General features: G+C 33.7%; 1 protein-coding gene across 1 annotated transcript; it reads right to left on the bottom strand.

The window, feature by feature from the left end:
* Positions 1 to 40: 40 nt before the first annotated feature.
* LOC107744831 (FAST kinase domain-containing protein 1-like) lies at positions 41 to 13,175 on the bottom strand. The gene is made up of 14 exons (XM_016558653.1): positions 12,945 to 13,175; positions 10,994 to 11,365; positions 10,446 to 10,514; positions 9,130 to 9,255; positions 8,650 to 9,048; positions 6,760 to 6,891; positions 5,064 to 5,550; positions 4,092 to 4,206; positions 3,875 to 4,003; positions 2,349 to 2,480; positions 1,712 to 1,825; positions 818 to 962; positions 617 to 731; positions 41 to 546 (listed from the first exon to the last, which is right to left on the bottom strand). The coding sequence occupies exons 2-14, from the start codon at positions 11,326 to 11,328 to the stop codon at positions 454 to 456; spliced, it is 2,391 nt and encodes a 796-aa protein (XP_016414139.1). The 5' UTR covers positions 11,329 to 11,365; positions 12,945 to 13,175; the 3' UTR covers positions 41 to 453.
* Positions 13,176 to 13,840: the final 665 nt, after the last annotated feature.

The following is a 13,840-nucleotide window of genomic DNA, read 5'->3' as shown; positions in this document are numbered from 1 at the left end:
GTAATGCACATTCCCCGTCTTTGAAAGTTTGAATCAAAATGAATTGCAACTTTCTCCACCTCTAAAACAAATTTCTTTACAAATGATTCATCCCTCTTCTTTAACGAAGTAAAATGTATAGCGAATGATGTCTCATGTTGACTAAAAATGACCACAGATTTATATTTCATGTTAGGTTCTGTTGTGAAATGTGGTGTAGTTGAGGAAAACATTTCTACAATGGATGCCAAAATTAAATTTACTTTTTTTTGTTATCCATAAACGCCTCTTTTCTTTTATATAAAATGCATAATAAATACATATTTAAAGGCAAACAGCTATGCATTTCTTCCTTGTGAACGAAAAAAGTCACGTAAGTAATATCACTTATTACAAAATGAGCAATTAAAATAAGCTTGCAGTGCTAATCTTGCAGCTTAGACAATCTGATGTCTATTGTTTCAAGATAATGTCTCAGGGTAACTCTGAGAATATTTTCCTCCTCAGATATTCTTTCCATGCATCTTCTGTGGAAAGCTCCATTGAGTTCCATTCAAAGTGAGGAATCTGTAGGAATACGCATTATTAGCAAAACCACACTTTTGTCGTCGGAATTATGCGTTATCTTTCTACTGACCTGTAATACATGATATCCTAAAATTTCCAGATGTCTTTTCTTCATCATGGCCTCTCCTTTCATGTGCCAGGAATTTTTGCAGAACGATTTGGAGTCCAGGAAATCCAAGGCAATGCTAGACAGATTTAGAGAATCATATTATGTCTGTTTTTTATGTGTTCTCGTGTGCAATAGAGCGAGTGCAGGTCACATGATGCATACCGGCGAGCTCCGGGCAGCAGCGCCGTCCTCTCTCTGTCTTCCGATCCGGACTGCCAGTGAACGTTTCCGTTCTCACTGATCTGCAGCTGACTGGGCTCGCTGTATGGTACCGGATGAAGATGGCGATCCAGGACAAGTTCAAAATCTGATAACAAAAATATCACAGTTGTCATTTGTCTACTGAAGCAGCAATACTGTATCTAGGACTGTCATCCTGCACCACCATTATGTCTGTGAATGTATTTAGTCAATGAAATATTACACTAGGTCACCGTACATCAAATCAACTCAATATAACTCATCAAACTAATATACTTAATGGTACATAGCACAAATCATACTGACAGGTAAAATACTGACAAGGTCATGGTTAAGCATGGAAATGAACTTGTGTACCATTAAAAAAAAATATATACAATTAAATATTAAATATATGTTTGTCTTTATTTTTGTTTGACAAGGTAATGCTCCAGCATGGAAAAAAGAAAATCAATAATTTTGACCCATACAATGTATTTTTGGCTATTGCTACAAATATACCCCAGCGACTTAAGACTGGTTTTGTGCTCCAGGATCACAAATTGTAAAATAAAAAATAAAATAAAATAAATACCTTTTGTGTATATTTCATTTCATTGTTAAACTGTATTGTGTCATATTTAAAGTGAATTTGAAACAGTGTAACCATGGCTTTCAGCTATTTTGAGAAGCATTTTGAGAGGGATTTGTGATGAAAAGGTAGGCTATTTCGTGTACGTGCACAATGAGACCAGGGAATGTGTTTTTAAAAAGTAAAAATTGAATTAGGGTCAGTTTAACCGCACTATATTGGCCACTGAAAAAAACCCTAATCAAAATGTTCTGTTTTACATGTAACACGGATTCAAAACTCACCGACAGTATAGAAGTATGGCGTCAGCACTCCTACTTTGGCACAGTTCATCCCACCCAGGACGTCTCCAAGCATCTTATGGATCTGCTGCTGAGCTGGACTAATGGAGCTGTTGGCTACAGTGTGGAAAACAAGATTTATAAATAAAAACACTTTAGTTCTTACATTAAACCTTTTAAATCTATTTGTTATTTGTATCTTGAGCAGCAAATCAGCATATTGGAATGATTTCTGAAGGATCATGTGACACTGAAGACTGGAATAATGGTGCTGACCTCTCTTCTGCAGCTGTTTACAGTAGCGCTCATGAAACCAGGGCACCTGGAACTCAGGACACTCCAGACACACGGCCCGATTCAGCTCCATGAGACGGAGACGGATGCGCATGTTTAGAGCATCTGGAAAGGCTGTCAGCAATGAGAAAAAACACAACACTAAACAACAAAGAATTATTAAATATCACCATACTTCTCAGTTGAATGATAACATTAAGAATTGCAAAGAAACCGCTGATAAAAACATCACAGTAAGTAATCCTCACCACTCCAGTCTATCAATTAACGTCTTGTGAAAAGCTGCTTGTTTGGAATGATTTCTGAAGGATCATGTGACACTGAAGACTGGAATAATGGTGCTGACCTCTCTTCTGCAGCTGTTTACAGTAGCGCTCATGAAACCAGGGCACCTGGAACTCAGGACACTCCAGACACACGGCCCGATTCAGCTCCATGAGACGGAGACGGATGCGCATGTTTAGAGCATCTGGAAAGGCTGTCAGCAATGAGAAAAAACACAACACTAAACAACAAAGAATTATTAAATATCACCATACTTCTCAGTTGAATGATAACATTAAGAATTGCAAAGAAACAACAGATAAAAACATCACAGTAAGTAATCCTCATCACTCCAGTCTATCAATTAACGTCTTGTGAAAAGCTGCTTGTTTGTAAGAAACAAATCCATCGTTAAGACATTTTACTTCCACGAGTCCATAATCCATAATAATGCTTCCTGCAGTGAAAAAGTCTGTCTCCTGTTGTCCTCTCACATCAAAATCCACAAACATATCTGTTTAGAACCATTTTGGGCTGTTGTCACTTGTAAACGACGCTTGATCTGTGCATATTTCTCTCCTGATTCAGACGAGGCAACTTTTTCACTGAAGGAAGCGTTATTATGGATTATAGATTATTTTGGTCGGAAGCATAAGTTTTAAGTTAAAGTGCCCCTAATATGGATTTTTGAAAATTACCTTTCATGCAGTGTGTAACAGAGCTCTAAGTGAATAAAAAACATCCTGCAAAGTTTTAAATCTGAAAGTGCACCGTGTATAAAGTTATTGTCTCTCAAAAGAAGACTCTGAATCAGAATCATTGAAACGAGTCGTTTTTAAAACGAATCCCAAGCCGTTTCATGTTGATGTCAACATGAAACATTAGCATATTGCCCGCCAACTTGTTGATCTTTTTTCGAGTTGGTCTGAATGAATATGCAAATTCATTCTTTGCCACTAGGTGCTGCTTTTGGAGCATTAAAAAAATAGCGGTTTCCCCGGTAACGGCTGTAAACAAAGCAGCACTGTGCTCACAAACACTGCTTTATCAGGCATTACAGGCATGATGAAATGAAATCGACCAATCGGACCAATCACCGCAGATTAGTGTCACGCAAAGGAGAGGTTTGGAAAAATGAATAGTTAAGCGAATCGTTTGGAAGTCGTTGAGCAAGTAAGGTAAAAATAAATGCATATTATAAGACAATGAAAGTGTTTTTTGACCTTGCATGCATGTCAACCTGTTGTTGGGGACTCCCAAAACCAAAATATGACCCTTTCACTACCCATAATAGGGGCGCTTTAATGTCTTCATAATGGGATTTGTTTCTCACAAACATGCAGCTTTTCACTTCACAAGACGTTAATTGATGGACTGGAGTGGTGTGGATTATTGTGATGTTTTTATCAGCTGTTTGGACTCTCATTCTGACGGCACCCATTCACTGCAGAGGATCCATTGCTGAGCAAGTGATGTAACGCTACATTTCTCCAAAAGAAACAAACTCAGGTCCTTTTTCGATGGCCTGAGGGTGAATAGAGTTTTACCAAATTTTCATTTTGGGATGAACTATTCCTTTAAGTTTTATATGAATGCACATAGACATACTCTCCAGATGGGCATCCAACTTTGCAAGAAAGTCCACATTGAAGATCTCTCGGACCACCTCCTCAGGGAAATAATCAGCCAAAGCCAGTGCGTAAGCCAAGAGAACCAGCAGGTGAGGGTCAAAAGAACCTGTTTGAATCAGCAAAAACAAGTTACATTCTAACTTCAAGTATTTCAGATTAGAAACTTTTATAAATGCATAATGGAAGAATCTTACTTCTATACGGAGTGAAATGTCGAATGCACACATCAAAAAACTCCTCCGCCTTCGGTGGGTCATAATTTAGCACAGCGAAAGGCAGCAAAGTGGAATAGGTTGCCGAGTAATGAATCTGTGCGGAAGAGACAAACATACAAATTTATTTAACAACATGAGTTTCTGATGCACTTTTTTATTAATAACAATAATGATCATGTTTCTTGAGCACCAAATCAGCATATTAGAATGATTTCTGAAGGATCATGTGACACAGAAGACTGGAGTAATGATGCTGAAAATTCAGCTTTGCAACACAGGAATTAATTACATTTTAAAATATATTCAAATAGAAAACATTTATTTTAAATTGTAATAATATTCCATAATATTACAGTTTTTACTGTATTTTTTATTAAATAAATATAGCCTTGGTGAGCATGAGAGACTTTGAAAAAAAATTGAAAAAATCTTATTAATCTTATCTTATTGTAATTTTTAATCATTTTTTAATTTAATTTAATAGTTAATTAATTAATTAATTATCTTATTGTAAATCTCATTAAATGGCAATCAATCAATCAATAAAACAAGCAATTATATGAATTATATATTACGTATATACATACATTACATAAAACAAAATGCATTGAACTAACTGAAATAAATTAAAATACTAAAAGTAATAAAACTGAAATGAAATAAATTAAAGCTAAATATAATTTAAAACAAACCTAAAACTAAAAAAAAAAGACAAAAGCACATAGCAAAATTACAAAAGCTTAAACTAAAATGAAAAAAACGGAAACCTTATATAACCTTAAAAATTAACCTTATAATAATAATAATAAATTTTATTTAGTATAGCGCCTTTAAAAGAGTACTTTCTCAAAGTGCTTTACAACACAAGCAAACACAACAATCCAAAGTAATACACAAAAATACATTATAATAATCAAAATGTATTGAAACAACATTTAAGATGACTCCCACCTTGTCCATATTTTCAGTAGTCACACTAGCGATGCGGTCCATCAGCGCGGCACAGTAGTTGTTAGTCCTGGTCAGATAAACGCCTAGCTCATGCACGTTAGTCCAGGATATTTGGTCAATCAGTTTCTGCATGGCGACCATAGACTCTTCCAGCAGCATCTCATCAAACCACTCCCCCGACAAACACTTCACTTCCTCCAGCACCACGTCCAGACTCTCGAAGCTGTGTAGCCGCTCACGACTGCAGCGGTTCAGGGTCTGGAGCAGGCGGACGTACTTGCTGGAGGTGTTGTGCCGGTACGAGGGATCGTTGCGAATCCACTTGACGACGACCGTGGCGTAAGTGTTGAGGTCGTTTAGGTTGCACTGCGGGATCATGGCGTTCACCCGGGAAAGGACGGCCTCGTCAGGACGGGGAGAAGGAAGCATGGACAGAACCCTGGTTAGCATGGTCACCTCGTATGGATACACACTGCCCAGCAGGTAACTATGAATGATGATCAAAGAAAGACAACCGTTAAAAACATAAAAGTTAAATAAGATGGTTCAATAGTGTTATTTCTTATAAGGTCTCATTAGTTGCTAGTTAATGGATTTGCAAAAATGAACTAATGGTGAGCAATATATTTATTTTTTACAGAATTTATTAGTCTTTGCTAATGTTAGTTATTGTGATATCGTACATCCTTAGATGCTTCTCCTTCAGTCATTTTGCAATGACTGGAGCCTTTAGCCAGGAGGTTGTGTCATCAGATGGTTACCAACGTTCCTGAAGTGTTTCCTGAAGAAACATTTATTATTATTATTAATGCTTAATACAGCTTTGCTGCTTAATACTGTGTTTTTGAGGAAACTGTGATATTTTCTTTGGGATTCTCTGATGCATAAAATGTTCAAAAGAAAAGTATTTAAAATAGATATATTTTTTAACGTTATAAATGTAATAGATCAATTTAATGCATCTTTGCAGAATAAAATTATTAATAATAAAAAAAAAACCTTACTGACCTGAAATTTCGACCCTTAACCAGGAGAGTGTTTGGTTAAGCGTCGAAATTTCAGGTCAGTAAGGTTTTTAAAAAAAACATGATTTTATTCAGCAAAGATGCATTAAATTGATCTATTACATTTATAACGTTAAAAAAGATATCTATTTTAAATAAACACTTTTCTTTTGAACATTTTATACATTAGATAATCCTAAAGAAAATATCAGTTTCCTCAAAAACACAGTATTAAGCAGCAAGGCTGTATTCAGCATTAATAATAATAATAATAATAATAATAATAATAAATGTTTCTTCAGCAGCAAATTAGCATATTAGAATTATTTCTATGGATCATGTGACACTGAAGACTGGAGTAATGATGATGAAAGTTCAGCTTTGCATCACAGGAATAAATTACATCGTAAAATATAATCAATTAAAAAAAAACAGTTATTTTAAATTGTAATAATATTTCACAATATTGCTGCTTTTACTGTATTCAAATAAATGCAGCCATGGTGAGCATAAAAAACTTCTTTCCAATATCTTCACAACCGCACACTTTTAAACAGTAGTGTAAAAAACACCATACAGGTTCAGAATGACACCAAGGTAAATAAGTAAAGTAAATAATGACAGAATTTTACATTCTGTATGAATTATTTCATTCATTATAAGACTCACTAATCGATCTCTCTAACACTTACTGCAGCAGTTTGGCTTTCAGTCTGGAGAAGATCTCGGGATTCTGGCAGTGCAGCACGATGAGCGATTGAGTGATTCGAGCGATTTCCACTGCCCTATACGTCTCCAGATTCCTCAAGAGTACTGCTGCCATCCTGTCAAAAAAGACATGGTAAGATATCCTCTCATGTTTCTAGTCATGACTGCCATGCAATGAAATATATCTGACGCAACAATTACTTGCATTGCTGTTGAGGCTGGATGGTATGAAGATATAAACCATGTGTTGGTAGAACTATGTCATCTGTATGCTTTACTATGCAGAGTAGACATATTTAATCTTATCCAATCAAATCAGATTTTAGAGTCCTTTAGTTTAAGGTCAAAATGTAAGAATTAACTTTCATGATAAATAATCTTACATTTTGGTTTGTGAAGAAACAAAATCAAAATGTGATGAAATTAATTTACTGAAGTATCCACAACTATGTAATACTACATATTAACATATTAATATTAAAATAAAAGGAGAATGACAAATTTATGAGTATATATGCATACCATTCAAATATTTGGGGTCAGGATTTTTACAATGGTGAAAATTGAATATATTTAAAATGTAATTCATTCCTGTGATGCAAAGCTGAATTTTCAGCATCATTACTCGAGTCTTCAGAAATCATTCTAATATGCTGATTTGATGCTCAAGAAACATCTTATTATTAACACTTATTATCAATGTTGAATTTTTTTTTTTTCAGGATTTTTTCAAATTTCAAAGTTCAAAAGAACAGCATTTATTTGAAATAGAAGTCTAAGAAGAATCAAGAATCTGTGATTTGTTCATTCTCTAACTTTTATTTAGTTGGCAAAAGTACAAAGAAAACATTTCCAAAGTTTTCACTGACCAACGTAAATGTATTTTGTAAATATGAACAAATTTTGATTTTGATGGCTACAACACACTCCAAAAAAGTTGGGACAGAGGCACGTTTAACGCTGTGTGACATCAACTTTCCTTTTAATTACAATGTTTCATTGTTTGGGAATTAAGAATACTAATTGTTAAAGTTTTGCAAGTAAAATTTTTGTCCAGTCTCTCTTGAAACAAGGCTTCAGAAGCTCAGCAGTCTGTGATTGTTGTTGTCTTTTCATGACTGGACATACATTTTCAACAGGAGCCAGATCTGGACTGCAGGCAGGCCAGTCTAGCACATTCACTCTGAGTCTACGGAACCACGCTGTTGTAGCACTTGCAGAATGAGAGCTGGCATTGTCTTGATCAAATAACCATGGACTTCCCACGAAAGACATCATCTCGATGGCAGTATATTTCTCTGTACAACTCCAATATATGCCTCCATGTCAATAGTACCTTCGCACATATGCAAGTCACTCATGCCGTTTGCCATGGCTTAACCACTTTTACACTTACTCCCTATGGAGAAAACGATAAATACTCTCACTGTTGAACTTTACAATAAGGATGCCAAGGAGTCAATTTCAATAATAAAAAAAAAAAAACCAAGGCAACACTTCTAATTTTTGTTTCAGATGGAATACTAAAATTACTAAAACTATAGCTAAAAAAAATTAAGTAGAAATATTTAAAATATATATATATATATATATAATTAAATATAAATATAAGAAATATAAAAAAAAATTTGAAAATTATATTAACTAACAGAAATAACATTTTAAGGACTAATTGAAATAAATATAAATTAAAGCTAAAGAGAAATATATATTGAAAAATGACAAAAGGACAACTAAATTACTTAAATTTAATGGAAACAGCTAAATAAAAGTGAATTAAAATATTAATAAATACTATAATAACACATAAATAGTACTAAAATAATATAAAACAATTGTTATTAAAAGAATAAGGGATACTTTCCCTTGCTCACCCCTCTCTGACACCTTGCCTTGCCACTGGTCCTAAAGAAGCAAAGAGTTTGGTGAAAGTGGCAGGATCAGTGCATGTGTCCACCAGCTCCATGAGTCTCTGTTTCACAGCCAGCTGGAAATCACAGTTATTGTACTGCATCGAGTGATACAGTCCCAGAATGATGCTGATGTGCTCTACGTCCAACCGGGGGACGTTCTGCAGGAGAAGCTGGTTGCATTTCTCCAGGAGGGGTCGGTGAATCTGTTTGACGTTTCGGATGAACTGCACAACCCTTCTGGGGTTGTTGAAGTGCAATAGGGTCATTTTGTCCAAAAGGGAGTCCGCTTTTTCAAACAGTGCATCCCGCAGTTGTGGCGACACCAGGGCAAAAATACTATTCATTAAGGGTGTGAGCACTCTGTAAAGAGGATACGAGTAAATACATTTGTATTTTTGGTGTACTATACCTTTAATGCACATGATGGTTAAAAAAACCGACCTGGCATCTTGAATCGAGTCCAGTCTTTGACTCACTATTTGTGTAATCTGACCCATCAGTGGGCTGTGCTGCAGGAACTGATCGCTCAGACAAACAGCAAACTTTGAAAGTGTCGTCATCTGGAATCTGAAAACACAGAAAGCTTGACTTAGATAAACACAGAAATATTTCATTGCACTTTTATGGGGTATTTACAGGCAACTTATGTTTTTAAATAATCATATTTACAGCAGAATTCCTGGTGAAAACTACATTAACCACGAGACACTGCAAATGACAAAGGAAGATTCGGTCTCCATATGCTCTCAAATTACCTGTATATTTACTCAAAATTTGCATATATATATATATATATATATATATATACTGCTACTGAAAATTGTACTTTAGACATTTATTATTTATTTACTGTACATTTTGTGTAATTATATTGTGTGTGTGTATATATGGTCGCCGTGATTTTGCCAAGCAAGACATGTTCCTGGATCAACATTACTGTCCAAAAATACAGATTTAACCCAATCCCTACCCCTAAACCTAACCTTACCCATAATTTATTCCTACAATCAGTGTGAAATGATAGCTGGTTAACAAGGGTGTAGAAGCACCTAACCCCGATCGTAAGCCTAAAACTGACATTTCCTGAAAAGTTATCTCTCAATTCTGATTGGTTGATTGGAATGATGTTCCTGGATCAACAAGGATGTATATATATATAAATGCATATATACGCATATTTTATAACTAAATATTTTGTAAATTTTTTTACATTATATAGAATATTTAAGAATATTTTGCATAAATAATTATGCAGATATTTACTGTATATTTCAAAAATATTTTCATTGAGTCTATATTAATACTTTGCATACACAGGCTATATAAATGCAGACATACGTGTATATTTTATACCAAACATAAAACATTATAAATTTTACATCTACTGTATTTATATGGAATAATATGCATGTTTTGCATAAATAAATAAATATCCACATATATGAGTATTTTGCAATAAACATAAAACATACTTTAAATGTTACATCTATATGAATATTTATATGCATTTTGGATAAGCAGATTTACATGCATATTTTGCAATAAACAAAAATATACTGCATACTTCACATTTATGTATATAAAATGTATGTATGCATATTTTGCATAAAATATATGCATATATTTGCAAAAATATATTCTATATTTACATCTATTGCATATATATATATATATATATATAAATAAATGCATAATTTTATATGTGTATGTATATACACATATACAATTATGCATTTATGTGCAGCTTTTTCATGTACCTCTCTAGTCTGTTCCAAGCCTCTGTCACCAGCTGCTGCACAAGAGAGTCATGGTGTTCTACTTGAAGCCTGCAAAACAAGACATCAAAGAGATCAAAGACTAGCGATTTACCCACAAACATTTAATTAGGACACCATATATACAGTGCAGTTTAGACAATAGCTCTGTTCCAGAACCTAGTGAGCTGCCTACTAAGGAAGCATTCTGACTTAAATGAAACATGACCAAATGCCTAGAAAACTTTTTGAATCAAATAAATTTAACAGAGCACAACACTCCAAATATGCACAATAATATTGAGCAAAAAAAAATTCTTATTTTCATAAGAATCTCATTCATCTGACATGTTAGAAGACCTTTTTCACTCTAAATCAATGCATTACTGCAATGCTTTTTCCCAAAGAATTCATGCGATTCCGTGTTAGAATTTGACTCAGGCAAGGTATCTCAAAACGTAGCTTGATGCCAACCTATAATACCTTAAAATAATATCTAGGTAGCTTTTGGAACAGAGCTGTTCTTTGACCTTCATATTTTCGCTCTGTACCGGAGCACAGCATAAAGCATATCCACCACTGAAGCGTCATCCATAAGGCTGATCTTGTTTTCAGCCAGAACTCGAAGCGTCAGGAACTGCGGGTGATTCCGGACCTGCTCGATTGTCCTGAACATGTGTGGCCGCTCTCTTTGAAACATCCACAGCCGTCCAATAGCAAAGCTCACATGGCTCGCGGACAGCTTGGCTTTGTTCCGGCCCACCACATCGAACACCTGGTCTTCAGCAGAGCACGTCTGGAGCTGCTCTAGCACCTGATCACGGCTGAGGGCCCCGCTGTGAAACAGTCTGTGGGAACATGCTGGAAACGATCGGAGCCGGAACATGGCAGAGGACGGCCGGCGTCAGGATACACTCCACATACTAGACAGATCAGACACACCCAAGAATCAGATCATCAGGTTTTGTCTATGTCAGCTTGAATGCTGTCATTATTAAAGCATGAGATACTAATGTCAAATATTAAGACATTCTGAAATACATGTAAATTGTGCACTCATTGTTATTATGCAAATAATATAATAAAAAAATATATTTAATTAGAAAAGATTTAAAAATTACATTCATAACAACTAGTCTAAATTTTTATTACAATAATTCTAATAATGTATTAATTTTTTTGTGTAAATATCATGCTTTTTTTTGTTTTTTTTGTCATATCACAAAAACTACACTACCAGTCAAGTTTTTTGAACAGTAAGAGTTGTAATGTTTTTTTAAAGAAGTCTCTTCTGTTCACCAAACCTGCATTTATTTGATCCAAAGTACAGGAAAAAAACAGTAATTTAAAAAATATATATTTTTACTATGTTTTCTATTTGAATGCATTTTAAAATGTAATTTATTCCTGTGATTTCAAAGCTGAATTTTTAACATCATTACTCCAGTCACGTGATCCTTCAGAAATCATTCTAATATTCTGATTTGCTGCTCAAAAAAACATTTATTATTATTATGTTGAAAACAGCGGAGTCGATTTTTTTCAGGTTTCTTTGATGAATAGAAAGTTTAGATGAACAGCATTTATCTGAAATATTAAAATGTCCTCATCATCACTTTTGATCAATTTAAAGCATCCTTGCTAAATAAAAGTATTAATTTCTATAATATATAAAATTATACTTAAAATAAAATTTTATATTATTTTTTATAATATAAAAAATTATACTGACTCCAAGCTTAGTGTGTACAAAAGCTTTTTTATTTTCATATTCATAATTATTCATAAAAGAATCCTGCAAAAAATTTTTTTAAATATTGATAATAATATTATTAATAATAAATCTTTCTTGAACATCAAATCAGTATATTAGAATGATTTCTGAAGGATCATGTGACACTGAAGACTGGAGTAATGATGCTGAAAATGTAACTTCGATCACAAGAATAAATTACATTTTAAAATATATTCAAATAGAAAGCAGTTATTTTAAATAGTAAAATATTTCACAATATAACTGCTTTTGCTGTATTTCAAAAGCAGTAATAGTTCAAAAACTTTTGACTAGTTGTGTACATGATTACAATATTATACAATATATATATTATGCATGAAAAAAGAAATTAAAATTATGAATATGAATATGCAGGAAAATCCTGGAAAACATGCAGGTATTACACAAATAAATAATATTATATACACACATACACATATAAAAAAAATATAATATCAGATACTAATATTTTGAACATAATGTCACCATGTATATAGTTTTGCTTTTGCCATAACTCAAATCAGCTGAATTCTGATTTGTCATCAGTCTTTTAAACCCTTAACCAATGCCCTTAACATGTCTGCTAGAAACAGTACACTAGCAAACACGTACTTAAGAGTTAGAGTTAGTTCTTAACACTGAACGCCAGCTCCATCGGACAGCAGCAGATGTGTTGGATAGGATCATGTGCTGTATAAATAAATCCGGATAAGAGAGATCCACAGTACCCTCAACATCAGATAGCCATGACATAACACACATGTAACAGTGTCCTGTGCTGCAGCAGATCACGTGCTAGAGGACAGATGTGCTCAACAGTCCCACAGATGCGAGCTACTGCTTGTGCTTGATGTGCAGCTGCTTAAAGTGCATGTAAGAACAATGTTTTATCGACCATGTGTACAGAAAAGAGCAGCACTTGGGTGACATGGTCAATGCTATACTACTTGCTTCCTGTTTAAAGCAGCGCACACAGCCAAAAGTCACGGTGTCTGTCAAAATAAAAGTCACACCTTGTGGTAGAAAACATGAAAGCATAATGATTTTGTTTGGAGGAGGGATATGTTAATATTATTTATTAATACGCTAATAATATATTAAATAGATGATAGGTAGAAATATATTAATACATGTATAAATAATAGCATGTGCAAATCATTATCATTACAAGAATATATCATTATATTCACATTGCAATTAATAAATACAAATATTTTTTTAATTCCCGATATTTCATTGCATTTTTACAAATATTTAATTGTATTGTTGGTTGACTATTTTGGACATACAATATGTGTATTTCATGATTTAAAATATGTTGATTACAGAGCTGTAATCTAGGCAAAGTGTGGCTACTTTTGAAGATGATAAAAAACGTTACACATTGCTGTTAAAAAGGGGGAAATTACAAAACATTAATAAAATAAAATGATGTATCCAGGATTGAGGGTATAGCTGTTTAACAATGTTGCCATCATATTAATAATAATAAGTTTGTTTTATTGTAGAAATAATGCCTATCTTGGTCATTTTCTGTGTTTTTCTTGTATAATAACAAAAAAGAAAGAAAAGAAGCTAATATATATATATATATATATATATATATATATATGGGAAGGCATAT

This window comes from Sinocyclocheilus rhinocerous, unplaced genomic scaffold (genome assembly GCF_001515625.1).
Source record: "Sinocyclocheilus rhinocerous isolate Xijiao unplaced genomic scaffold, SAMN03320098_v1.1 scaffold528, whole genome shotgun sequence".
NCBI lineage: Eukaryota > Metazoa > Chordata > Actinopteri > Cypriniformes > Cyprinidae > Sinocyclocheilus > Sinocyclocheilus rhinocerous.
The sequence above is the reverse complement of the archived record's forward strand: the minus strand, read 5'-3'. Positions and strand labels throughout refer to the sequence as shown.